Genomic DNA, 27293 nt, shown 5'->3' with positions numbered 1-27293 from the left:
CAACTCACAGAGGAAGAGCCATGGAACTTGAAAGTTAACCTCGAATTAAGATGAAAGAGGACTTTACTTGGACACTTAGTATTGATTAAGGATGTTGCTATGAATGTTATGGATTCATTATACCATATGATTAACCCCTTGAAATTATTCACAGCAGCAGTCCTCAGGTGTGCTGCCATGATTGGCGTTACAGACAAGAGCTGAGGCACTGTTTTGAAGAATGAGGAAATATCCTCAGTAGAAAGAGTGGGCAGAGAGAATGGCATAGGAAGCTTCAGGAAAAGAGAGAAGGCTTGGGAAAACTTCTGTGATAGTGGGATAAGGAATCTGTTAAAAAGGAAAAGAATAGTCTTAGTGTAGAAGGGCCCTGGTCAGATTAGCTGGAATAAATTTGTAGTGCCTTTTGTTAACACTGTTTCATGATTTCCTCCAGTTCTCTGGAGAAGTCACATGAATAAGAAACAAGTGAATAGATAGTTGGAGTAATTCAGAGTTGGGACCTGGCAAAGCATGATCAGTGATAGGACAAAGAAACAAAGGATTCAAAAGTAGAAGATAGTGTAGAGTTGATTTGATTCACTAAGGGGTCAAGGAAAGTGTCATCAATCAGTGATGATAGCCTAGGCAAAGACTTAGAAATGGAGGAATTGGAGGCAGGTAATAGCAATATTGGATGATGATCACCTGTGAATGACTTAATTCTTCTCAGCAATAAGATGATCCAAGATAATTCTAAAGGACTCATGATGAAAAATGGTATCCATGGCAGGCAGAGCCAAGGTGGCAGAGTAGAAGGACACATATACTTTAGCACTTCCCCCACAGCCCACCAAACACCTGTAAGAAATAACTCAAATTCTAGAGCAGCAGAAGCCATAGAACAACAGAGTGAAAGAGGTTTCCAGACAAAGGTAACCTGGAAGGTTGATAAGAAAGGTCTATCTCATGGGATACTGATAGGAGTGAAGTCCAGCCCTGGCCACATGGCACTGGGAAGAACAGGATCTGAACAGACTTACAGGGCAGAATTCCCAGCAGGAAGGGTCCCAGATCCCTCAACCCACAACTGACAAAGAAAGTTCCAAAGGTCAGTGTGGGAGGGCTTTTCCAGCTGGGTGAGAGGGGAGTGGTGTCCCTCCAGCAGAGGCGGCAGCAGCAGCAACAGCAATGGGTGGCAGGAGACTATGGTGGCCGTGGAAGCAGCCTGGGTCCACTGTCCAGGCAGCTCGGCTTAAAGCCTCTGGGGGAATTGAGCAGCTGATCTGAATCTCAGCTTTGAGCACAGTACTAGGGGGGAGGAGGAGCACTAGGAACCTCCTCTTGACAAAGGATTCAGAAGTCAAGTAACTGACTGGGAAAATGCCAAAAAAATTGGAAAAAAAAATAAGACCATAGAAGGTTACTTTCTTGGTGAACAGATGTCTCCTTCCATCCTTTTGGATGAGGAAGAACAAGGCATACTCTCAGAGGAAGTCAAGGCTGCTGACTGCAGTACCTCCAAAATGAATACAAAATGAGTTCAAGCCATAGGAGAGCTTGAAAAGTGAGTCAGTAACTTGATAAAGGAGAACCAAAAAAATTCTGAGGAAAATAACACCTTTAAAAATAGGCTAACTCAACTGGAAAAAGAGGTCCAAAAAGCCAATGAGGAGAAGGAGGCTTTAAAAAGCAGAATTAACCAAATGGAAAAGAAGGTTCAAAAGCCCTCTGAAAAAAATAGTTTTTTAAAAGAGAGTGGAGTTCAGGGAAGCTAATGACTATGAGATAAACCAAGAAGTTAGAAAACAAAACCAAAAGATTGAAAAAATAGAAGATAAAGTGAAATTTCTCATTGGAAAAACAACTGACCTGGAAAATAGATCAAGGAGAGACAGTTTAAAAATTTTGGGACTACCTGAAAGTCATGATCAAAAAAAGAGCCTAGACATTATCTTTCATGAAATTATCAAGGGAAACTGCCCTGACATTCTAGAACCAGAGGGCAAAATAAATATTGAAAGAATCCACTGATCACTTCCTGAAAGAGACCCAAAAAGAGAAACTCCTAGGAACACTGTGGCCACATTTCAGAGTTCCCAGGTCAAGGAGAAAATATTGCAAACAGTTAGAAAGAGTATTGTGGAAATACAATGAAGATAACACAGGATCTGGCAGCTTGTACATTAAAGGATTGAAGGGCTTGGAATAGGATGTTCCAGAAGTCAAAGGAACTGGGATTAAAAACCAAGAATCAGCAAAACTGAGTATAATACTAAAAGAGAATAAATGATCGTTCAATGATATAGAGCATTTTCAAGCATTCATGATGAAAAGACCAGAACTGGACAGAAAATTTGACTTTCAAACATAAGAATCAAGAGAAGCATGAAAAGGTAAACAGAAAAGAAAAATCATAAAGGACTTTCTAAAGCTGAACTGTTTACCTTCCTACAAGGAAAGATATTTGTAACTCTTGAGACTTTTCTCAGTATTGGGGTAGTTGGAGGGATTACACACACACACACACACACACACACACACACACACACAGTCAAAGAGTAAAGGTTGAGTTGAATCAGAAGAGATGATATCCATTAAAAAAATCCATTAAATTAAAAAATCCACTAAATTAAGAGGTGCAAGAGGAAAATACTGGGAGGAGAAAGGGAGAAATGGAATGGGGCAAGCTATCATTCATAAAAAAGATAAGAAAAATCTTGTTCAATGGAGGAAAAAAGGGAAGAGATGAGAGGGGAAAAGTGAAGCTTACTCTCTTCACATATGGCTTAAGGAGGGAATAACATGCTCACTAAATTTGGTATGAAAATTTATCTTACACTACAGGAAAGTAGGGGAGAAGGGGACAAGTGGGGTGAGGGGGATGATAGAAGGGAGGGCAAATGGGAGACAGGAGTAACTAGAAGTAAACACTCTTGGGAAGGGACAAGGTCAAATGAGAGAATATTAAAAAAAAAAGAGGGGGACAGGGTAGGATGGAGGGCAATATAGTTAGTCTTACACAACATGACTATCATGGAAGTCTTTTGCAAAATGACACATATATAGCTTGTACTGAATTGCTTGCCTTTTCAGTGGGGATGGGGAGGGAGAGAAGTTGGAATTCAAAGTTTTAGAAATGAATGTTGAGAATTATTATTGCATATAACTGGGAAATAAGAAATACAGGTAATGGAGTATAGAAATTTATCCTGCCCTATAAGAAAAGAGAGAATATGGGGATAAGGGAAGCGTGGGGTGTGATAGAAATGAGGATACATTAAGGGAAAGGGCAATCAGAATTTAAGGTATTATGGGATGGGGAGAGGGGAGAGATGGGGAGAAAAATTGGAACTCAAAATTTTGTGGAAATGAATGTTGAAATCAAGAAAGAAACAAAGAAACAAAGAAAGTTTGGGTTTGAATTCAAGTCTTCTGACTCCAAAATCAAACACTTTTTCTACTACACTGTAATAACTATGTCTCTTTATTGTTATATCCCAGTGACTAACACAGAATTATATAAATAGTAGGTACCTAATAAATGTTTTTGAATTGAAAAAAAAAGAAAAATGGTATCCACAACTACATAAAGAACTGATGGAGTATGAGTGCAGACAGAAGCATACTATTTTTCACTTTCTTCATTTTCTCACTTTTTCCCTTTGGATCTATGTCTTCTTTCACAACATGACTAATACAGTACAATATTTTGCATGATTGCACATGTATCACCTATATCAAATTGCTTGCCATCTCAGGGAGTGAGATAAGAGAGGGAGAAAATTTGAAACTCAAATTTTTAAATGATTATTAAAAATTTGTTTTTGCATGACATTGAGAATAAATAAAATATTAACTAAAAAAGAAATTACAAAGGCAGGGTGAGCGCTTTCAAAGAAATCTGGACTGATGCAGAGTAAAACAAAAAGAACCAGGAGAACAATTTATACCATAACATCAACAATGTAAAAATCAAAGAATCTGAAAAACTTAAGAATCCTCAACACAATGATCAATTACAATTCTCAAGTATGAGGAAGTATTCTCTCTACCTCCTGACAGGGAGGTGACAGATTCATATGAAGAATGAGACACACATTGTTGGACCTGACCAAAATGGGAATTTGTTTTACTTGATTATGCTTATTTGTTACAAGGGTTTTCTTCCCTCTAGTGCAGCATGGGAGGAAATGGGAGGGAAAATAAGATATAAATAAAATTCAATTAAATAAAGGTAGTTAATTTAATTATTAATTAATAGAATCCAGTTAGAGTTTTAAAATACAATTATTTTTATTCTTTCCTAAATGAGGAACAGCTTTTTTCCCTAAAGAAGTCAAAAAAAAGAAAAAATTATTTTCCCACTGTCTTTAAGAAAAAAATCAATGAGAAAGAATAACCTTTTGTGATGGGAGGGAACCTAGTCATATCGGGCTTGTCAGTGCCAATGATCCAGACATCTTACGTCATTTCTCATAGGGTGATAAAAGGAAGAAAAGATTCCAGTGTAGGACTAGATACTGTTTCTTCCCCTTGGCCTTAAATATTTCTTCTTCAAGCTAGCTGAGATAAAGGCTAGGGAAGAAGAATCTTTTGAGGAAGAAACAAGCCAGTGAGCTTTGATGTTAAACAAGCCTTTAAGCTAGAGTTGAGAATAAATTTGCCAGATGGGGCCTTTGATACAAAGTTAAGCTGCAAATGAAAGGACCCAAGGTACTCTGTTGAGTGCCACACGGAGAGAACAATTTCATTTCATTCCAACAAATACTTCTTAGGTGCCTACTATGGGGCAAGATGTAAGTACACAAAGACAAAACCAAATAGCCCCTGCTCTCAAGGAGCTTACCCAAGTCATGGCATCCATCAAGTAAATACAAATACAAGGGAATTTGCAGAGAAACTAGGAAAGTGAGACAGAGACAGAGAGAGACAAGGGAACACTAAGGGGCGATCAAAGGAAGTTTCCCAGTGGGAGTGGTACAAGAACTGAGCATTGAAGGAAAAATTCTGTAAGGCAGTTCTGAGAAAGAAATACATTCCGGTCACAAGGGTCAGATTGTATGAATGCATAAAAGGAGGAGACACAATGTCAAGTCTGAGAGATGGCTAGTATGCCATTTTCTTTGGAAGATAGAATGTATCAAGAGGAACGAAGATGGAAAGGTAGACTAGAGCCAGATTGTGCCAGGGTAAAATGCTTTCATTTTCTCCTAGATTTGAAAAGGGATAGGAAATTGACATAGTCAGATGGGTACCTTGGGAAGATTATGTTGGCAGCTGTGTTGGGAAGGAAATTATTCAGCACGTTTGAAGACTCTAAGATTCTTAAAACAAAAGCTTATCTTTTGACACCGATGTTATTCTGTTGAAGCTATATTGCTATGAATCATGGAACAACACAAACTTCAAAAGAAATCTAAATTGTGGGTTACCCAAAGGGCAATGGAGAGATTTACAGTGGGTGTAAATAAGCTGGGGCATATTTCTAACAATGACTCACACTCCAAAAGTGGCATAAAAGTTATAATGTGTCACACCTGAGGGCCCCCCTCTCTCACATGCGAGGCCACCAAAAAAACTGCCCCAGGGACAGGGTCTGGTTCCACTCATAATCATAGTTCACAGATGCCACTGATTTGTTTGCTTTTATTAGTCAATCAAAGAACACAATGAAACATTTAATGAAATAACCTAGTAAAGAAAAAATAGTACTAAAACATTGCCCTCCACAAACGTAAGGCACACTCTCCCACAAACCATCAGAAAGGAGGAAGAGCATGGATAAGAATGATGCTTGAGAGATATACACATGATGAACATATCATCAGGGCACACCTGTAGAGATGGCATGGTCTGGGTATACTGTAGAGGAATAACTCACATTTCTGATGCTGCAAAACCATCAGTATTTAGAGAGAATGCCATCATTTTGCTGTTTTGGACCGTTCCCTCCTGAATGCGAAATCTCTGCTACTCCATGCGTTTTTCTGCCACTATTTACTAGATTTCAGCTGAAATTTCAACTGAAGGGCTAGCTCTTCCTCTAAGAACCCTCAGAGAAGTGGGTTCTACCATATCTCTTTAAGCTAAAAGTCCAGAGACTAAGCTTCAGCTGTTTTAGAAAAGGAGACCTTAATAAACCCAGTCCCTAGACCAGGAAAAGGATCTTTAATCCATAAGAAAAGGCATACACACCAGCTCAGAGTCCTAGCCTCTAGGAGACGAAGAACTTTGGAATTCCAAACAGTCAGCCAGATAAATTGAGCCTATGTGAATTTAAGTCTGTCTATTGAACTTATTTCCTGCTGATAGCAGGATCAATATCTCTATAGCATTCTAACTTAAGGTTAGAACATACCCTGTAACTCAGTTAATTTCTGATTGCCAAATTGAATTCCTAACTCAAATCATTTAGAAGGGAAGGTGAATTCCAACAATTCCAAAGGGTTGTCTGGGCTTGAGGAATTGCTTTTATAAAATTCAAATCTAAATCCCCTGATTATTGCCATGCAAACAAAGCTAAGCAAACATTGAAGCTAAGCCAAGAAGTCAGTCATTTTCTTCCATCCTCCTAGCCCAGATTCCTGCCTTTATTATGTATGTAACCAGAAAGAAGTCTCCCAATCATTGAGCTACCTTGAACATGGAAGACAAGTGATGGAGGGAAAATAGTGCGTCAATCATGTAGTGAGAGGGAAGGGGGAACAGTCTATGTGCTACACAGAAGAAGGTCCCTAACATGTTGGATATGCAACAATCCCACTTTTTGCTTAAAGAATCTTAGTCTCTAGGGGCTAAGAATTTATGGAAAGATATGGAAAAGAGTCACCAAGATGGTCAGGGCAAGATAGCATTGATGAGTTATGCCCTGTACCATTTGGAGGTAGTAGTCACATTGTTGAGAACCATTTAAGTATTAAAATAAAGGATTAGTAAGGACAGACACCAGAAGCAGAGAAACCAGTTAAGAGGCTATGACAATAGTCTAAGCAAAAAATGATAAGAGGTTGACCTAGAGTGGAGGTAGTGTGAGTAGAGACTTGGGGGGATGCTGGACAGAGGTTGTGGAGGTCGAATCAACCACACTTAGACACTGATTAAATATGTACAAGGAGAAAAACGTCTAGGGACGTTCTGAGGCTATAAAACTCTGGCAGGATAGTGATACCCTCAGCAGAAACAGAGAATTTTAGCAAAGGGGCATGTTTCAGCAAGAAAGAAAACAGATTCTATTTTGGACACGTTATTGAATTTGAGATTTTGAAAGAACATCTGGGTTGGGGTGTCCAACAGACAGAGACACAGAACGAGAGTTCCTGAGAAACATTAGGTTTGGGGACAGAGGCTGCCACGGGTATCTGGCAGTCAGTTGCGTAAAGGTGATTAATTCTTCATGAGAGGAGATGAGATAATCAAAGAAGGGAAGATAGAGAAAAAGAAGAGAGGTTCCAAGACAGAGTCCCAGGAGAGACTTGTGGTTAGGAGAGAAGAAATAGACAATGATCTAACAAAGGCGACTGAGAAACTAGTCAAACAGGAAGAACGAAACCCAGGAGAAAGCAACATCAAAGAAGTTAAGGAAAGAATGCCCAGGAGAAAAGAGAGAAGCCAATAGTAACAAAAGCTACAAAAAAAAGTCAAAGTGGATGGCAGTTAAGAGATCATTGGTGGATTTGGAGAGACTATTACTGGGCAATGTACAATGAGAAACCAGATTTCAAGAAGCAATGCTTAAAAAATAAAGACACCCAACTGTTTCTTAGATAAAAATTTCTGCTGTTGTTTTCAAAGTGCATCAGAATGGTGATATGTGTTTCTGGTACTTTAATGCTATTCACATATGTCTTTTAAATGAATATTTATTTTTGAACACAACAAATCAAAAATCCATCATACGATAAAAGACCAGGAAAAATCAGCACCTTCCTCATCTATAAAATGAAAGTCTTGGATGAAACCATCTCTAAGGTCCTATACATCTTTCTAATTCTACTATCTTCCATCTTGTTTTTCTCAGCCCTTAGGACCCCTGGCACAGCAGCATCCATGGGCAGCAGTGGACCTGAATTGCAAGAGCAGTTTTTTGTTTTATATTTTTATTATGTTTTGTTTTTAAAGAGTGATTAAACTCCTCTCCTCTAGAATTGAGTCTACAAAATTAAGATCTGAAAGTGGCAGTTTTGTGGCAATGGTTCTTGAGGTCACTTAGCAGGGCCCATTAAAATCACTTCCATCTCCTGGATAAGGTCATTGAACAACAGAGGGACCAGCCCTCTAGGGATGAGACTACTTATGTACACTTTTTCCTTTGTAAAGATCAAACAGACACAAGCATTTACTATAAAATTATGTGAATTTAATCTCTTTCATCAGTATCAATAGTACATCAAAACACACAAAAAGCTTGTACATCATATTTAGCACTTATTTATTTGTGATTTATACCCCAGCCTGCTTCTATAAGGCTATATCTAGATACACAAACATCTTTTTGGTAAGGTACCATCATAAGCAAATGCAGAGAGTGAGGAGGTAAAAGGCACTAAGTCACTGCTAAGTGGTTCTCCATGAGAGTCACAATACTTTTGATTGTGAGTGGGAATGGAGGGTCTCTCAGATATTCCTATCTTCTCCCAATAGCTCTCCAGATTCAAAATTTTCTAAGAAAGGATGGAGAGAGGAATGGAGGCCTCAAAGGGAAGAGAGCAGGTGTGAGTACTTCCTCTCTTCAGGAGAAAATGGATTTAGAAAAATTTCCCACCATCCACCAGTACTGATTTTCTATCCAGCAGTGTCACTTGGCAACTAGTCACTGTGACACACTGGGCCTATAATAACCTAAGGACTAGATTATGAAAAAATGGGCCCAGTAGAGGAAAATGGAAACATATTAAGAGTACGTACCCTGTTTTCATAACAGTTCAATTCAATGAGAATTTATGAAGTGCTGCTTCTGTGATAGGCATGAGGGATAGAAAGCCTTACTTAGCACAGTGCCTGGAACATAATAGACACTTAATAAATGTTTAATGATTGATTGATAAGAAAACCCTTCTGAAAAGGTAATTCCTGTCTTCAAAGGGCTTACACTCTATACCAGGGATTAAAAAAAGATTTATGGATTTAGAAACAGGATGATCTGAGTTCAAATCTAGATTCTGCCATTTACTATCTGTGTGAATTTGGGCACACCATTTTATCTCTCCAGGATTCGCTTTCCTCACCTGTAAACTAAGGGCTCAGACGAAATGATCCCTGAGGTCCCTTCTAGCTGTTGATCTATGATTCTATGATCCTGAATCTCTTCCTATGAATACAAATCCAGATAATACAGTGTAATTTGAAGAGGAGGCAGTCATTAGCAACTGAAGAAAAAAAAAGGTGGTCCCAGTCTCATTAAATTAGCTAAGCAAATTAAATAATCACTGGAAAACTTTCCAAAGCTTCATAATAGAAAAAAACAGCTATTTGTTTCATTTCCCCATAGGTCAATAATTCCACTGCCTCATGTACATACTGAAAGGACGAAATATAATTTCAAAAATAAGAAATTAATATCAACCTTGGAGAAATGGCATAAGAAACTGGGGCCAAAAGAAAATTCCCCAAGCAGTGCTGGTTGGGGAAACAGGAAATGAAATACTATGAAGGCAGGCTTCTACATAAAGCCTTTATCTTGCATTATTGTGCATATACCTGGTCTAAGCCAAAATCAGGGTTTGAGGAGGTGGGGAGGAGGGAGGTCCTAGACTTGTAGTGAAGAACTCCATGTATGAAAATCCCATCCACCAATGTAGATAAGCATTTCATCTATTACTTATTGTCTTTGACTGTTGATTGGAGCACTGAGAGATTAGGTGACTTGCCAAAGATCACCCAGATAATAAGTATCAGAGACAGAACTTGAACCCATGGCTACCTGACTCCAGAACTGACTCTCTATCCACTATCCCATATGGCGTCTCTTTTGGGGGGGAGGGGCAATTGAGGTTAAGTGACTTGCCCAGTATGACACAGCTAGTAAGTGTTAGAGGTCAAATTTGAACTCAAGTCCTCCTGACTCCAGGGCCAATGCTATATCCACTGCACCACCTAGCTGCCTCTATTACATGACAGCTTAAGAACTTAGTCCTGGCGACTTAAGTTTAGGAAAAAATTATTCGATAATATTCCCATCTTTCTCCCCAAAGTTAATTTTCTAACTGTGCCAAGTGGTGTTATAAATGATTCTAGAAAAGGGTTGTGTGTATCCTTGTTTTCCTGAGAAAGTCATCACTGTCACAGAGAGCTCTCAGTACAATAACAGTCTGCTTTTACACTAAGGGTTTCCCTCACATACACCCTTTGAAGCAATACCCTCCTATTTGTCTGAAAAAGTTCAACAAATAATGAACCAGGCCATTCTCTTAGCTTTCCAGTGTCTTTTGTGGAGATAATGATCCAGTAATAAGGACCCCCTTTGCTTCCCAAGAGGATAGAGCAAGGCATTAGGCAGTTAAGAAAATAAGCCAGATATAAAGGCAGAGACATTGTCCTGTGTCCTAGCTATGGGGGAGAAAAACCTGGAGTCCAGGAAGGATGTTCTAAGTTATTCTTGTCATGACTGGGTTGGATAGCGCCGTTGAGCAAGGCGGTTTGGCCGATTCACACCCGTAGTCATAGTGAGCTAGAAGGGAAAGAACAGATGGTAGATGAGATTACCGCTGAACCAAGAATGATATTGTAGGGCTGACTGATTGACTGATTGATTGACTGATTGGTCCAGGCAAGCAGAGAACGTCTCTCCCAGAGAGTCCTGCAAGCTACATCTGTCCTTCCCCACCTCCCTCTGAGCCTCTTGTTTGGCATTCTATGCACACTTTGCTGTTTAAGTTGGGGGAAGAAATTGAGTTATCACAAAGAGAGGAATGGAGTCATGAAAAGGTTCATCTTCTCCAATGCCCATATATCCCAGAAGTGGCACAAGACATTTCCTGCAACAAGAGGCAACATCCTAGTTCAATGGCCACCTTTTTTACGTGTCTTCAGTGATAATCCTCTTCTTTTCTGAAACGTCCTTTTCCTTGTAGCTGCCCCCCAAGTAGAATATAAGACTCGAGAGAAGGAACTGTTTCATTTTTTTCTATTTCTAGGTGCTTGCACATAGTAGGCACTTAATATGACTGCCAATCAATTAGTCATGAAACAATACTAAGTGCCAGGTACTTTGCTATGAGCTTGGGATATGAAGAAAGGTGAAAAACATAGTCTCTACTCCCTAAAGAACCCATTTGTTGAATGCAGTTGAATCAGATGGAAAAACTGAAATCTTAATCTCCACCCAGACACTCAATGACACCATAACCCTGGGAATATCCCCACATTGTTGGCAGCAATGGTGAGGTCTCTCCTTGCTCTCTTTATGACTACAATGCCAAGTGGAAGCATTCTTACCTGAGGCACCTGGGATGGGTTGTAGAGAGGGACAGCATTTCCAAAGTTGGGAGGAGGAGGTAGGCTGCTGGGATTGAAATGAAGTTCATGGGAGGTACCCTGGGACAAAAGAGGAAAACAAAAATGGATCCCTAGTTTTCTCCAGACCAAAGAAAGAGTCTCTTCTATGTCAGACCTAGTTAATGGAGTTCACAGCAAGGGCTTTATATAGAAACCAAGGAATCCCAACCTAACAGAAAGAGCTAAAGCAGAATTGGCCAACCTCTGAAATGAGGACTTTGTGTGGCTATTAAAAATCCATGTGTGACCTTTGAATCAAATATAAAGAAAAGTATAACTGCCATTATAGATTATATTACTACGATGCAATCTATCATTATATTACTGTATTAATTGCTATGTATTATAATATAATGCATTAATAACATTACATTCATATAAATAATAATAATAGCTAACATTTATATAGCACTTTAAGATTTGGAAGCACTTTATACATGTTCCTCATTTTATCCTCATAACAATCCTGTGGAATGTTATTATCCCCAGTTTTCAAATAAGGAAACTGAGGCTGAGAAAGGCTAAGTGACTTATCCAAAGTCACTTAGAGTCACAAAACTAGTTACATCTCTTTAAAGGGTCACAAAACCAACTATATTTCTTTAGAGGTTCACAAAGCTAGTTACATCTAGTTAGAGGTTCACAAAACTGGCTATATCTATATAAAACTAATATTATCCTTTGAAAGAACTATCCTAAAACGTAACAATAGAGAGACAAATAAGAAAGCCCTAACCAAACTGTAATAGAAAAAAAAGTTTTCATATAATCAGAGTGCCAATACTTCAGGGAGGCCCTTTGTCAAGGAAACAATTCTGGCTCCTAACCTTGGTAAAGTTGGCCATTACTGAATTAAGGTATGACCATCATGTATATTAGAGTCTACAGATGGGAAGGGAAAGTTTTCATCTCCCCAAGAAAGGTTCCTTGGCACTTATGTACTTTGCCTGGAGGATCTTTCCCAGTGTTCCCTGAGTTAATCATTTCCAGGAAGAGGTAGAATCCTTGAAGGCAGAGCCCCACCACCACCACCAAAACTAAATAGATCTCACAGTCAAGGCATGCTTCAGGGCACTGCCTGGGTTAACTTCCCCTTAATCACTTACCTCTGTTGTAGGCAGATTTTTATTAATCATGGATCCTCTTCTTTCACCCTCACCTAGAAAGCAGTAAATCCATGAAAATTCACACCTGGCCCAGGCTCAGGGACTCCAGATTCCTAGAAATGCCCCAAGTGGGAGAGTTGTGCCAACATACTTAGAATCACAGTGACCTCAGACACAGCCACATCCCACAGGAAGAGGAAGGTCTCTTTGTAAAGGACACAATTGTCACTGACTTTGTGATAGTGGACATCATTGCATAGGCTTTTCTTGGTGTTTTCTGTGCTTGACTTCAGCTTACAGCAGAGTCATTGTGATAACGTACGAGACTTGTCCCAGGGACAAACATGATACAAGGAAACACAAATAAAAATACACAAGGAAAGCTGACCAGGTCATCAGAGTCCACAGAGCTTTAATGCTGTGCCATAAAGAGCTACCAACTGCCTCCCTTGCTCTTCCTCCTTCCAACACAAACAGCTCTGCAGTCACAGTATAATGGCAGGCTTAGGAACAGCAGCTCTTAAACCTGAGCTATCACAACTTTTATTTATTGTCTATTGTTATCTCCATCATGGGAAAGAAACTGGTACCCTCATTAAAAGGTTATTGACAGCAGCTGCTGCCTCGAAAGGGCACACACGCTTACAGCACAACTCCCTTGATTCCTGGAATGTGGCGATCAATCAATCAATAAGCATTCATTAAATGCTTCTTTTGTGCCAGACACTGTGCTGGGGATTCAAGAATAAGCGAAACAATCCCTGTCCTCAGGGAACTTACATTCTAATCGAGGGGACAACATAGGTATGTAAAAGCATATATATAAAATGAATGGATAAATGTTTGGAGAGGAAGGGGGTAGACCAGCAACCAGGAGCAGGAAAGCCTTCATTAAAAAGGTAGCACAATGGTGGTCTTAAATACCACCATAAAATCAGATTTACCTGGACTTCTGGAAACACTGTTGGCACCTGGATGAGGCAGAAAAAAGGGAGATGACATGGAGGGGGTTGTGTCAGCCAATGGAGGCTGAGCTTCCTCGGGTGTCTCCTATAAATGGGAAAATGTTGATTAAAAATGCTGCATAAGAAAAAAAAGACAAATGAGAGATTGAGGAAAATTTTTTTAAAAAGAACAATCAAGAAAAACAAAGAGATTATGAAAAGAAAGTCAACCAATTGGAAAAGGAGAACCAGAATATTAAGGGAAAAAATGATTCTTTGAAAGTTGGAATTGAGTGGAGAGAGGATTCTGGGAAGATGGCAGAGTAGGTCAGAAAATTCCAATCTCTCAAGATTTCCCCCCACAAGAGTTGAAATAACATTTTGGGGTGAACAAAGTGTGGATGGAGACAAAGAAGAATAGGGTCTACCTCGGACAATTTGAGAAGAAAAATCCCAGGACCAGGTTTGATCTTTGCAAGAGTAAACACTTCCAGGCTAGGGTCTGTTTTTAACAAGTGGCAAGCCTTGGGTTAGGTGGTTTGAAAGGCTGCTTTGGCCTCAGCCACAGGAACTTTCACCCCCAGGGTAGTGAGGGGAGTTAGGCTTTTGAACCCAGGAAGATTGAGAGAACCTTTGCTGATAAGGAACACCAGACTCAGCTGTGCGGTGAAGAGCATCGGGGTGAGAAGGAACCAGCACGGCTGGTGAATGCAGAAGCAGTGGGGCAGAAAGCCCCTGGCTGTGGACACTAACAGGAGGCTGGAGATTTGGCTTTGATTCCAGGCAGGAGGGGAGAACTGAGATTTGGGGCTAAAGGCACTATTCCCCACATCCCAGGGCTAGAGGTGATGACAAAAATTAAGCTATTACGACAAAAAATAAATTCACAGGCAAAGGAGAAAGAATCCAACCATAGAAAGGTATGATGGGAACAGAAATGACCAGGGTTCATCTTCAGAGGAGGATGCTGAAGTAAAGAAACCCCCAAAGAGTAATGTCAAATGGTCACCTGCTCAAAAACAATTTCTTAGAAGATCTTAAAAAGGAGTTTAAAAACCAAATGACAGAGATGGAGGAAAACTAAAGAAAAAAATAAGAATAATCCAAGAAAAACAAAATCATGAAAGGAAAGTCAACCAATTAGAAAAGGAAATCCAGAATCTTAAGGAAGAAAATGACACCTTGAAAATTAGAATTGGGCAAAGTGAAGTCAGTGAAATTTTAAGAGATCAAGAAATAATTAACCAAAATATGAATAATGAAAAATAGAAGAGAAAGTGAAACATCTTATAAGAAAAAGCAACAGAAATGGAGAATAGATCAAGAAGAGAAAGAATAAAAATAATCAGGCGAACTAAAAGTTATAATAAAAAAAGAATCTTGATACAATAATACAAAAAATAATTAAAGAAGCACCGGAACAAGGGAAGGAAAATAAAAATAGAAAAATTTCATCGATCACCACTTAAAAGAGATACTACGAGGAAAACACATAGGAATATCGTAGTCAAATTCCAAAACCCCCAGTTCAAGGATAAAATATTAAAAGCATCAAGATTAAAACAACTTAAATATGGTGGTGCCACAATTAGACTCACACAAGACCTGGCAGCAGAGACATTAAAGGACCACAGGTCTTGGAACATAATATATCAGAAAGGAACTGGAGCTCCAGCCAAAAATATCATACCCTGCAAGATTAAATATTATCCTGAATGAAAAAAATGGACATTTGAGAAACTCTCACACTTTCAAACCTTGTTAAAAAAATCCTGAACTTAATAGAAAATTTCACATACAAGAACCAAGAGAAATATAAAGTACATACCAAAGACTGATTATAGGGGATTCATAAGAACACTGTTTACTTTTTACTTTTCATATATACATATAATGTATGTCTAAAATTCTTATTAATAATTGGGTAGCTCATAAGTGAAATTAGGAAAAAGCTGAGTAGGATATGAATTTTAAAAGTAAAACCATTTAGGAACAGCTAAAAAAACCAATTATCAGAGGAATTAGATGGGGGAGGAGGGCTGGTAGTTCTGATAATCTACTTTCATGAGGAATGGGTTAAAGAGGGAAATATACATACATACATATATACCTAGAAAAGTATACATACTAAATTCAGAAAGAGATTAAAGGCTAGGGAGGAGGAGAGGATAAGTGAGTCATTTTTAGAAGGAACCCTACTCAGATTAGAGCTGGTTAAAAGGAGAAGTATATATACATTTAGAAGGGAATAAAAGTCTTCTAAATTTATAAAGAAAAAAGAGGGTGAGGGAATAAGATGGGGATGGTATAGAAAGATGTCTAGATTAATGGGAATGGAATAAAGAGGCAAATAACATATATATTTAAAAGGCTATAAAAGTTTTTTAAATACAGATAGAAACAAGACTATAAGGGGAAAGGGTGGGGGAAGAGGATAAAGGAGGGATCTTTGGAGAAGGGTTAAGTAATAGGGGAGCAAGGTAATGGGTAGAAGTAAAGCAGAGCAATCAGGAGGGACAGGAAATAAGAGATACACACAGACCAAATAAAGATCAGGAATAGAATTTATTAGGGAAAAGAAAGCAGGGGTAGTAATCAATCTCAGACAAAGTTAAAGCTAAAATAGATTTAATCAAAACAAAAAATAGAGAAACTATACTCTGTCAGTCATATTAATCAATATCATTTTAGACTACTTAAACTAGATGGCACCGGTTGGAATATTACTGTGGTATAGGAAAAGATGAGTTGATGGACTGAGAAAAAACATGAAAAGACTTGGACTTTTGAAAGAAGAGGTTATCTAGCTTCATAGAAGACACGGAAGGAGGGGAGAGATGGGGAGAAAATGTGAAACTCAAAATCTTGTGCAAACAAATGTTGAAAACTAAAACAAATAAATTTTTAAAAAAGAAATAGAGGACAGACAAATATAGTATGGTTTTACATAGATGCATTTGAATGTACATGTATACATATGTGTATGATTATAGATATTTATGTGTATGTATGTGTGTGTATATATACATATATATATATATCTCCACACCTAGCTGTAGCCTTCAGTTGAGAAGGGGGAGGAAGTGGTGAAAAAAGAACACAGCAAAAAGTACACAACAGAGAACAAAAGGAAACTTACAAAGAAGCAAAGGAAAGATGGACAGCTCTCAACACAATGTGAGGTATTTATCACACAGGTTTTCTTGAAATGGAAATTTTACTGCCTTATATTTTGACTCCTCTCTTACATTCTGCTCTATACATGGCAACTCTTTTTTTCTTTCATATTTAAGTTTATGTTTCTTTTTATTTTCTTATTGTGTATTTATGTTTGAAAAAAAATTTTTAAAAACAAATAAAATGGGCAAAAGGCACTTCAAGAAAAAAAAGTCATGTTAATTCCATAATAAAATATAACACTGAGAATACCATAAAACCTTTGAAACCATCCAGGTTAGTTTAGCTTCTTGCCCTTCAAATCCATCCTCTGTTCTGCCACCAGATTCATCTTCTAAACATACTACTTTCATTTCACTCCCTTTCTTATACTTAAAATAAGTACCTACTGTCTACAACGTCAACATTCCTTTGTCAGGATTGGAAAGGTCTTCATAACACCAGGATGGTGTAATGCAAAAATCACTTAATTCAGAATCATGAGGCATCCTGATGGCACAGTGGCTACAGCACTGATCCTGGAGTCAAGGAGACATTAGTTCAAATCCAGTCTCAGACACTTATTAGCTAAGTCACCCTAGGCAAATCACTTAACTTCATTCTGCCTCAGTTTCCTCAATAGTAAAATGGGCAGAATAATAGCACCCACGATACAGTGTTCTTGTGAAGATCAAATGGAAATAATATTGGTAAAGTGCTTGACACATAGTAGGCATTTAATAAATGCTCATTCCCTTCACCCTTCGTGAAACTTGACTTCAGATTCCAGTTCCAATATCTATGAGCTGTATGACCATTCCTTTGCTTTTATAATGGGGATTATAGGATTTGCACTATCCACCTTAAAGAATTATGGGGGTAATATTTTGCAATCCTTGAAGTCCTATATAAATGAGATTAACTGATGTCATAAAGCATAATTATTACCAATCCTACTTATTTCCTACTATTCCCCACTCCTGTCAGACTGGGAAGAGACAAGATACCAGTTGATACCCCTGAGGTTCCAAGGAAGTTCTCTGAGTGGGTGAAATGTTGAAATGAAAACCTTGCGCATCCACTCAGTGAATACCTCGGAGTCAGAATTGTCGGAGGAGTCCTCTTCTGCAGAAGGCGTCTTAGCAGGTTTGGATCGAAACCAACCAAACCATCCAAAACCAGAACCCTGAGGAAAGAGGAAGGGGAACCATGATATCCAGCAAGTTGTTTCTCTCCACCAATCCAATACATCGTGATAACGATCTTAGAGCAATAAGACAAGAAATACCGTGCGCGCTAGTGATTCCTCCGTCCATATTGTGAGAGGAGAGGAGAGGAAGGAGAGGAGAGGAGGAGAGGGCAGGAGAGGAGGGAAGGGAAGGGGAGAGCAGAGGAGGGGAAGGGAAGAGAGGAGGGGAGGGAAAACAGAGCCCTGACCTCACCTACGGACAGGGACAAAGAAGAATAGACAGCTTTGAGTAAGTTCTTACACCCATTCCTGGTGAGCCAAGGAACAGGAGAGTGGTATGTGAAGGAGATTTAGATTTCTTCATAGTGCCCTGAAGCAAAAAGAAAGACACCTCACAGAGCTGTGGGACCGGGGGAAAAGGAACAGGTTCTTCTGTGAACATTCGTGTCCTCTGCCAGATAAAGTGAACAATGGGAGAAAGAAATCGTAGCTCTTCCTCAAGCCAATATTCTCACTTCCCCTTTTATCTCAGTGGAGAACGATAGTGATGTCAAAGCAAGTGGGACGGAGGTAAGCCCAGCAAACAGGAGGGTTGTAGACCTCAAATCTATCAGCAGGCCTAGTGGAAAGAGTGCTGGACTGAGAGTCAGGAGCCAATAGCTGTACCACTTACTAGCGATGTGATTTTGGGCAAGTCACTTAATCTCGCTGAGTCTGTTTCTTCTTCTCTAAAATGGGGATAATAATATGACCTCACAGGGTGGTCATGAAGGTAAAGCTTTATCATTATTATCAATAATAATAGCTAACATCTAATGCTTTAAGGTTTGCAAAGCACTTTACATATATTATCTCATTTGAACCTCATAACAACTCTGTGTGATAGGATATATTATTATTTTTTTACAGATGAGGAAAATGAAGCAGAAAGAGGTTAAGTGACTTGCCTAAAGTCAGGCAGTTAGTATATCTGAGGCAGGATCTGAATTCAGGTTTTCCCAACTCCAAATCCAGAATCTTGGATCAAAACATACTTTATAAATGTGAATTATTATTACTGAGGCTCAGAAATAAATTAAAATCCCCAAAGTACAGAGTAGATACGGAGAAGATATAACAGGTCATCCCCCTCCCACCTTTGCACTCTTTTCTGGTTCCTTCTTGCTCTTTACATTATCTTGGACAGCTTTCTGTTCAGCATCATCTGATGAGTCTTCTTTTTCCTCTTCTAAAGAAATGGTAGAACTCTCAGAAAAGCCCCGTACTCTAGGAGCCACTACGTCCTGAAATGAGAAAGTTAACATCAGGTCACTTAGTGGGCTGGTGCTAAGGAATGGAAGCAAAGGGTTACTAATGCAAAGGGGCAGAAAGGGAAAGTCCAAGACATCCCCCACCCAGTTCACAGGAGTCAAGATGCAGGAAAGTTTAGGAAGTCATCTCAGCTCGTGGTACAGAATTATCACAAATATAAGGGCTAAGATCAATTGTGTAAAACTTTGCAGAGAATAAATCTGAGAATGCCTGCCTAGAGTAGAGTAGAAAATGGTCCTAGGCCCTACTGAAATAATAGGGTTAAATCCTTTGCTTAGAGACACTCAGAAAAGCATGCTCTTCCATTTTTCTCCCTAGCAAACTGAAAACCACAGCAAATGCTATGATGTGATGCCAAGTCCAAGCAAAACTGACTTGGATTGGCTGATCTAGCTTTCTTTTTCAATACAATGCCTTCATAGAGATTGGCAAGGTTAGAAATAAACAGTAATCACAGACCATTTTTTCCTGGCCTCCATAACCTAAAGAATTAGTAACTGTGGATATAGGAAGCAATAAAAGACAAAGGACCTTCTTGGAAGCAGACTTTTTCACAGTAAGCACATCTGGTCAAACAGGCAGATCATAACCCAAAAATTCCATTAGATAAACAGTATAACCTGATTTAAGCATCTTAGGTCTCTTCTCACTTAGAGTTTGGAAATTACCTTTTGAATCTCAGGGTACTGATACTGGTATGATTCTTGAGATTCTGGGATATTTTCTGTGATATAAAAACAAAATAGCATAGTTTAGATGTTTGCCTTTATTATTTCCTAAAATTGTCCACAAAGCTACTGGCACTCAAGAGCAGGCTCAATAGATTTATTCAACCCAAAGGTCATTTCAGGGAACTCCTACTATTAGAACTACAGTTGTCCTACTCAAATGCAACCATGCCAGGAGAAGGCTTTAGCCCAGACCCTCCCTGCACACTGGACCCAAGGTCATGTCTGTACCTTCAAACTCAGTGGGAGCTTGACCCAGACTTCTGTATCTAATAAAAATGGTTGCTCATCCCATTCTCTCTAACTTGACCCCTGCCACCATTTTGGATAACAAAATAAAGTTAGAGATGCTAATTTTTGTCTATCTATTCTCTTCCATTTACAGCTCTTTTCTGGCACAGTCAGCAACCTTATCAAGGCATCAGACTGCATACGAAGGAATTTAGAATAGGAAAAGTTTTCTGGATATTCTTTCTTTTATCCCTGTGTGTAAGTAGATGACCTTCTGTAAGAGGTCCTGCCTTACATGAGAGTGAAGTTTTAAAAAATGGCTTTTTTTCTCCACAGGCTGAGAACATCACTCCAAGAACCTTGTAATTCAAGAAGTTTGCCTTCTCCACACCAATTCTCCCCATTCCAGCTGGGAGTTATAGAACCTAGAAGACTTATTTCATCCCTAATGGGCTTGATACCTAAGGAGAAGTTGTTCTGAAGTCAGCATCTTTATCAGTTCTGGCTACCATCTGTACTCATTACCCTCTTTGTTTTCATTTGCCCCCTTATCTATATCTAGGTTCCCTAAAATCTTTTGGCATCAAAAGCTCAAGCACAAGTACCAGGCACTTACCATGGGGTAGGTGTGCCTGCTGATCTTCCTCTGCCTGTGTCATTGCAGAGGATACTGACATTGTCATCTCTGGTCTTGTATAAAGATGCACTGGGGTGCTCAGAGGCATTGGGGTGCCCAGATGTCCTGGTACACCTGGATGCCCTGGTCCTTCCCCAGCAGGACTTAGGCCTAGCTGGAAGGGAGGGTGCCGCTGCAGATCAGGCTGGCTCAGACCTGGTCCCTCAGGCGGAAGCTGCATGGATGAGGGGTACTGGAGGGGTTCTGGGTAGCCTTGACCCTGACTGGGATCTTGGTAGAGGGTGTTTTCTGAGAACAAAAGGGACAAAAGAAGAATGACCTGCTCAGAAGTCAGTTTTGATGAAGCCAGTCTAAAATTATTCATTCTAATGTCTTTATTAGGAAGTAATGATAAGGATAGTACAATGATAATGCTGATAAAAATATTCTTATTAATATCCTACAATTAAGATAAAAGGATTTAAAACAAGAAGGGACCTTTTAAGTTATCTAATCCAACCCTCTCCCATTTTACTGATGAGGAAATTGAGGCCCATAGAGACTAAATGACTTGCTCAAGGTCACACAAATAACTAATAGCAGAGACAAAATTCAAATCCAAGTCCTCTGACCCCACGTCCACTGCTCCTTCCTCATAGCACTATTTATTTAAAGTTGCCAATTTGCTTTCAGGTATATTTTCTCATTTGATGATGAATGGGAACTAAAGCTCTACTGGGTGCATTTAAGACCAACCTTAGGGGCTCATTTACTTAAGCCTTGGAAAAGCATCCAATGAAAATCTCAAGTCCAACATCAGAAATTCATAGATGACTTTCCTTTTTTCCTGAATAGAATAAAGCCAACTCTCCTTTAAGTGTCACCCAAGGATATGAATTCACAAAGAAATCTGAAATCCAAAGATAACCCAACCTCGCTACTGTAAATTCTTACTAATCCTGCTAATAAGCAGGACTGACAAAATGCAAGAAGTTTCCATCCTTTTGATTTCCCTAGCTCACCTTCTGATGAAGGGGCTAAGCAACAGGATAATGACCAAAAGGCAGGTAAAAAAGAGAGTAAAAGAGAATCTGAATGATCAAATGTTGCCCCCTGGAAAGAGCATGGGCTAACCCCTCTCTTTGTGTGTGATCTTGGAAAAGGAGCTATGTTTCTCTAGGGATACCAATGACTACCTGCTTCTCAATGATATTTTAAACCCTAATGAAGGTGTTTGTAAAAGCACTTTGAAAATAACCATGCTATACAAACATTTATTCATTTTATGAATATGATATTTAATCAATCAATAAAAATATGATTTCCAAGCTCCATAGCTCACGGATGAAAAAGAAAAATATTCTAAGTGATAGGGAACAGAGAGACTGCAGGCAAGGAAAGGGAAAGGGAAAGGAAGGGAAAGGGGAGGTTGCAATATGATAGATTGAAAAACAAAGGAAAATGGCTTGCATTCAAAAGTAATTTTAACTTTCAAAATTAACATATTAGAAAACTATTCCAGTCAGAATAATGACACAGGACTATTCTAGCAATGAGGAAGGGAAAGGGGAAAAACTATTAGAACTGATGGCTTCCAAGCACCCTCTAAAAAAACTAAAATTAACAAAATCTTCCAAATGCAAGTGCAGAGAACAAAAGAAACTTAAGAAAAGTAAAGGAACTGAAGTGTCCAAAAGAGAGAAGGGACGGTCTAGTGTTTACTTAGGGAGTGAGGAGGGAAGGAGAATGGCAGGGGAGGAGATAGGATGCTTCAGTTAAGGTGAGAACAAAAAGAGACAAGTTCTGAGCCTGATTAATGAGAAAAGAAACAAACAAAAATGAAATACCCTAGAAGAAAAGGGAGGAAGAGGAAGTAACAAGATGTCTTGGAATCAAGGTACCTATATTCACCTATATGTGAATAACCTACATGTGAAGGTCATTCAAATATAGAGATAAGAGGTAAGGAAACGTGGAGAATCTTGTGAACCTCTCTTACCTAAGCCAAGCAAAGGAAGCTTTGAAAAACAATTACAGTGGTAGAAATACAAAAAAAAGTAAGCAAAGGACAGGGCTGGAATGGGCAAAGTTGGTAGAGGTATTTGAACATAAAAATGGGGGTAAGGGATGGAATTGCCCCAAATAAAACAGACTACAGCTTCAGGGGGCATGTTGTTCATTTAAAAGGACAGGGCATAATGATCTGGGTCTGGAAAACGGAAGGGCAAGAAGGAAGAAGAAAGGGACTGAGTTGCTCAAGCAACATAAACTCCAGGTACTTGTGCTTCTATATATGCTGGGTTGTTTTATTGGTTTTTTAGGAGAAATATAAGGTGTGTTTTTGGTGCACTTCTAAAACTTATAAGTGACCTAAAGATATTCAAGACTCCCTGTATTAAAATAGGATTTCATGGAGACAAAAGTCAACTTAAAAATCACTCAACTAACAAGTATTTATTGCATGCCTACTATGTGTCCTGAACTGATAGAAAAGATATGACAAAGTCTCTGCTTCCCGCCCTCAAGAAACTACTTATTAAACTGCAAAGACCTTAAAAAAATAGTTAAAACATTAGAGAACAATAGAAGCCATCTACAATTAAGTAATTCAGTATAATATTGACTACTAATGTCCTAATTCATAAATGGACCATATTACTCAGAAAAAAAGTGTCCTGGAAGAGGCAGAAGTTGAATAAGGCCTTGAAGATAGGTAGGAATTGAGTAGGTAAAAACTTCATTCCCATCAGACAGAAAAATATCACCATCACCATTAATATTATACACAAGAATAAGAAAAAGATCTACTCTCTTTTTGGTATAGGAATTCCTTTCACACTACATGTCTATGACCTAATAAAAAAAAGTCCTGATAAGTCTCTTGGGGGTACACAAAGGTTAAGTGACTTATTGAAGTAACACAGCTGATATCTATGATGGGATTTGAACTCAGCCCTTCCTGATGCCAAGTCCAACACTCCATTCACCATGCCATGATGCCTTTTGGGGGAGGGGATAACCTTTGATTTCATTTGTATAAGGAACTCACAGGGAGGAAATTCTTACCAATACAGATCACTGATTCTACAACTTACAGTCTGAGAAGGCACTGAAAGGTTAGTCCAAATGACCAATCAATAAAAATTTATGACACATCTCCTAAGTGTCAGGAACTAGGGGTACAGACTTGTCTAACGTCACACAACTAGTACATTTCCAAGGTGGGATCTGATACCAGGTTTTCCTTACTATAAAATGATACATTCTATCCCCATACCACACTGCCTCTCATTTAATAATAAGTAATGTATCATATCATATACGATATGTAAGTACAATATATAATTATGATACATATAAGTAATATGTCATATCAATAATAAATATCATATATTATTATATCATGTTATTATATTAAGTTAGATCAGATTAGCTTAATCAGCCCCTTTAGTTAATTAAACACATGTAACTTTTGGTATAGATACCTGCTGTTGACTGTCTGGCTTTTAAAATATCTGTGTAAATGAAATCAGGATCACCAAGGTCGTCTTCTGTCTTTTTGGCAAACTTTAAAAACAACAAACAAACAAAAATGAGGATAAAAGGGAGAGAATTAGGCAGTTTACAAATCTGAAGCCAAGAGGAAACTCATTATAGTGATGGGAATTCCAAGGTAAATTGACAATGAGATAGACACTAAATGGGTCACTAACAAGTCACAGTGGCCTCTGGGTATTGACCCATGACCCCATATCATTATCCTTCAGTTCCCCTGAAGAGTCATGCTGATTCACTTTCCAGGAAGTGGTTGGAGACAACAGCTGCCACCCTCCCATGTATTATTCACTGAAAAGTGAACCTGAGATCAAAGCAGCACAAATCTGGTGCTGGAATCATGTTAGAAGCCAACTAGTTCAAACCCCCTTCATCTTACTGATGAGGAAACTGAGGCCCAGAGAGATTAAATGACTTGCCCCAAGGTGACCATAGAAAGTCACCCATGTGACCGAGCCAGGATTCAAATTCAAGTCCTTTGGCTCACAGGCATGTTGGTAAATGTTTAACAACAGCATATATACATATACAGACACACATATATGTGTTTATATGTATGTGTATGTATACACACATATGCATATACACATATACAATACATATTATACATTTATGTACGTGTATCACAAGTTCAATATGTATTGCTAATATTTAACTATATCTACAGATATGCATGTATCTAAAAACATACATTTCATCTGCATTATTAACATTTTCACCATCACTTTAAGTCTAGACAATCAACAAAACAATGAACCAAGCCCTGATTTGTGGTTTGCTGATTTCTGAGGGGTAAATACTTAAATGGAAATTTAATAATCAGCTTTCATGAGCAGATTCAAGCTAGCTCTAGCACACCTCTGCTCTGGCTCCAAATTCAATGTGCTCTCTACTGTACTCTAGAACATACTGCCTTGAGAACATAAGTTCCCAATGCTACTCCACACTTTGGGAAGAGGCAAAGGGAATTATCTTCACATGTCAGAATGATAAGTGTGGATCTAAAGAATATTCAGGAAGTTGGAGAAATTAAGGAATGGTACCTCCTTTTTGTAGAAAGTTCCTTTTTTATCCTCTCTGCCGAGTGAAAATTGGGTGAATTTCTCTTAAGGTCTAGATCTGTTTTAGCTGTTATGACTGACTTGTACAATTTTAAGAACAAGAAAGGAAGGGAAAATGTCTAAGGAATTATCCCCACATTACTCAGAAGTGACATTTCTAAAAGAGGAGGGTCCCCTGAGTACTATTTTTTTTAAAATCTTAAGTGCCCTCTTCAAGTTTTTTGCTTGCACTTATTCTAAGACAACTTCCATGTGACAACTTCTTCCATCAACTCTAAAATATTAGAAGAGCTTGGGTGGCCATGACCTGCTGCTTTAGAAGGTTCAAAATGGAGAATCAAAGATCCATAGCTTGAAGGAGCTTTCCACTTGGACATTAGTCACCATGGTCATTGTCCATCCTTTGTTTTCAAAGGAGTCAAGTCAAGATGTCTTGACTTGAATGTGAATTGGATTTAAGTGAGTCACAAAGTCATCGACCTCACTCTTTCTTCCAGAGTCATCCAAGTCCAATAGCAAGACAAAAGTCAAGATGAATGATCAGGGTGTAGTGGATGACCTCGGTATCTTCAGTGTTTGACCAAGCTCCAAGCACTCCCCAGTACCTGCTTCAGACGCTTTCATGGCCTTTGGAACAAATTGTTCTCCTCCATTCGTTTCCCCTGGGAGAAATCTTCACGTGCATGGGGTAGACATCCTCAAGCTCACTAATGGGTTTGTGCGAGGCCTGTCAGTTAACTTTAATCTGGTTTAGCCCATCTGCCAAGATGGTTTACCAAGGCGTGATGACTGCACATGCTAGACTAGCTTGTTGGAGCCATAGGTAAGAGTTAATCACCATTACCATGGTGACAGAGGAAGGACAGTTGAGCTGAATGGGTGAGAACGAAGCAGCTATTGCTTATCGCCATAACCTTACCAGGGACATAACCCACTTAAGAAGAAGCCAGGCTTTGGGGCTGTTACATCTTAAACAGGCCCATATCAAATGAGATAACGTTTGTAAAGTGCTTTGCAAACCTTAAAGGGCTACATAAAAGCTATCATCACTAATATTGTTATACTATAATGACAGAATTAATTGGATCAACACAAGAGAGAAGAAGAGAGTGAGACAGCGCCTTATTGGGGTGGATCAGTCCATCTCTGAGGACACGAGTTACCTTGTGGCTTTGCCTGTGTCTCTCCGTTTGTGCTTCCCTGAAGCAGAGGATGGCACAGTGGAGACAGCACTGGTACTATGGTCAGGAAGGCCTGAGCTCAAATACAGCTTCAGACCTTTACTTGCTCTATGAACCTGGGCAAGTCACTTAACCTCTGTTTGCCTCACTTTCTTCAACTGTAAAATGGTGAACACAATAGCACCTATCTTAAAGGGTTGTTGTAAAGATCAAATGAGATAAACTTTGTAAAAAAGCACTTAATACAGTCCCTGTATATAGAAGGTATCATATAAATGCTTATTCCCTTTCCCTCTCCCTGTATTGCATGTGTATCCTCCAAAAGACCATGTACTGTATGTAAGTGGCCTAAAGTCTTCAGACACAGTATCTACCAACTGGCTGCATAGTGATGACTGACTTACAAAGTCAGGGATAACTGTTATCTTTCATACCTTGTGAGGCCTTTCCTAGTCTATCGTGTGCCCGTGACATTAAGTGGTGGCATCCCCAGCAATGACTACATAGGAGACACTAACAGTTACCAAGAATAAGGAAAAAGAGCACCTCAGGAGTGAGAGCAAGAGGACCTTCTGGAAATTGTGCCAGCTTTCAAGGACATTAGACATCCCCTCAAGTGTAGGCATCATAGGCCATCTGCATGGTATGATAAACCAGGGTGAGACCATAAAAAGGCCTTCCCCCACCTCATTAGTGATGCCCTGAAATTCTTTTAACTGTGGATATTGTCTTTCGTTACCTTA

At 39.0% G+C, this 27293-nt stretch overlaps 1 protein-coding gene and 1 long non-coding RNA gene across 2 annotated transcripts in view; one reads left to right on the top strand and one right to left on the bottom strand.

Moving 5' to 3' along the window:
* Nucleotides 1-8313: 8313 nt before the first annotated feature.
* Nucleotides 8314-27293, bottom strand: part of SEC16B (SEC16 homolog B, endoplasmic reticulum export factor) — a 77172-nt gene continuing 58192 nt past the window's right edge. Inside the window, 9 exon segments of the mRNA XM_072648558.1 lie at nucleotides 8314-10645; nucleotides 11413-11511; nucleotides 12579-12631; nucleotides 13523-13628; nucleotides 17772-17864; nucleotides 19004-19150; nucleotides 19847-19902; nucleotides 20754-21062; nucleotides 24239-24320. Coding sequence (XP_072504659.1) covers nucleotides 10577-10645; nucleotides 11413-11511; nucleotides 12579-12631; nucleotides 13523-13628; nucleotides 17772-17864; nucleotides 19004-19150; nucleotides 19847-19902; nucleotides 20754-21062; nucleotides 24239-24320 — 1014 coding nt within the window. The 3' untranslated portion in view covers nucleotides 8314-10576.
* Nucleotides 17681-21107, top strand: LOC140529705 (uncharacterized). The gene is made up of 4 exons (XR_011975652.1): nucleotides 17681-17824; nucleotides 18326-18437; nucleotides 20292-20395; nucleotides 20474-21107. It is a non-coding gene; the product is annotated as an uncharacterized lncRNA (long non-coding RNA).

This window comes from Notamacropus eugenii, chromosome 2 (assembly GCF_028372415.1).
Source record: "Notamacropus eugenii isolate mMacEug1 chromosome 2, mMacEug1.pri_v2, whole genome shotgun sequence".
In the NCBI taxonomy this organism is placed as follows: Eukaryota; Metazoa; Chordata; class Mammalia; order Diprotodontia; family Macropodidae; genus Notamacropus; species Notamacropus eugenii.
The sequence above is the reverse complement of the archived record's forward strand: the minus strand, read 5'-3'. Positions and strand labels throughout refer to the sequence as shown.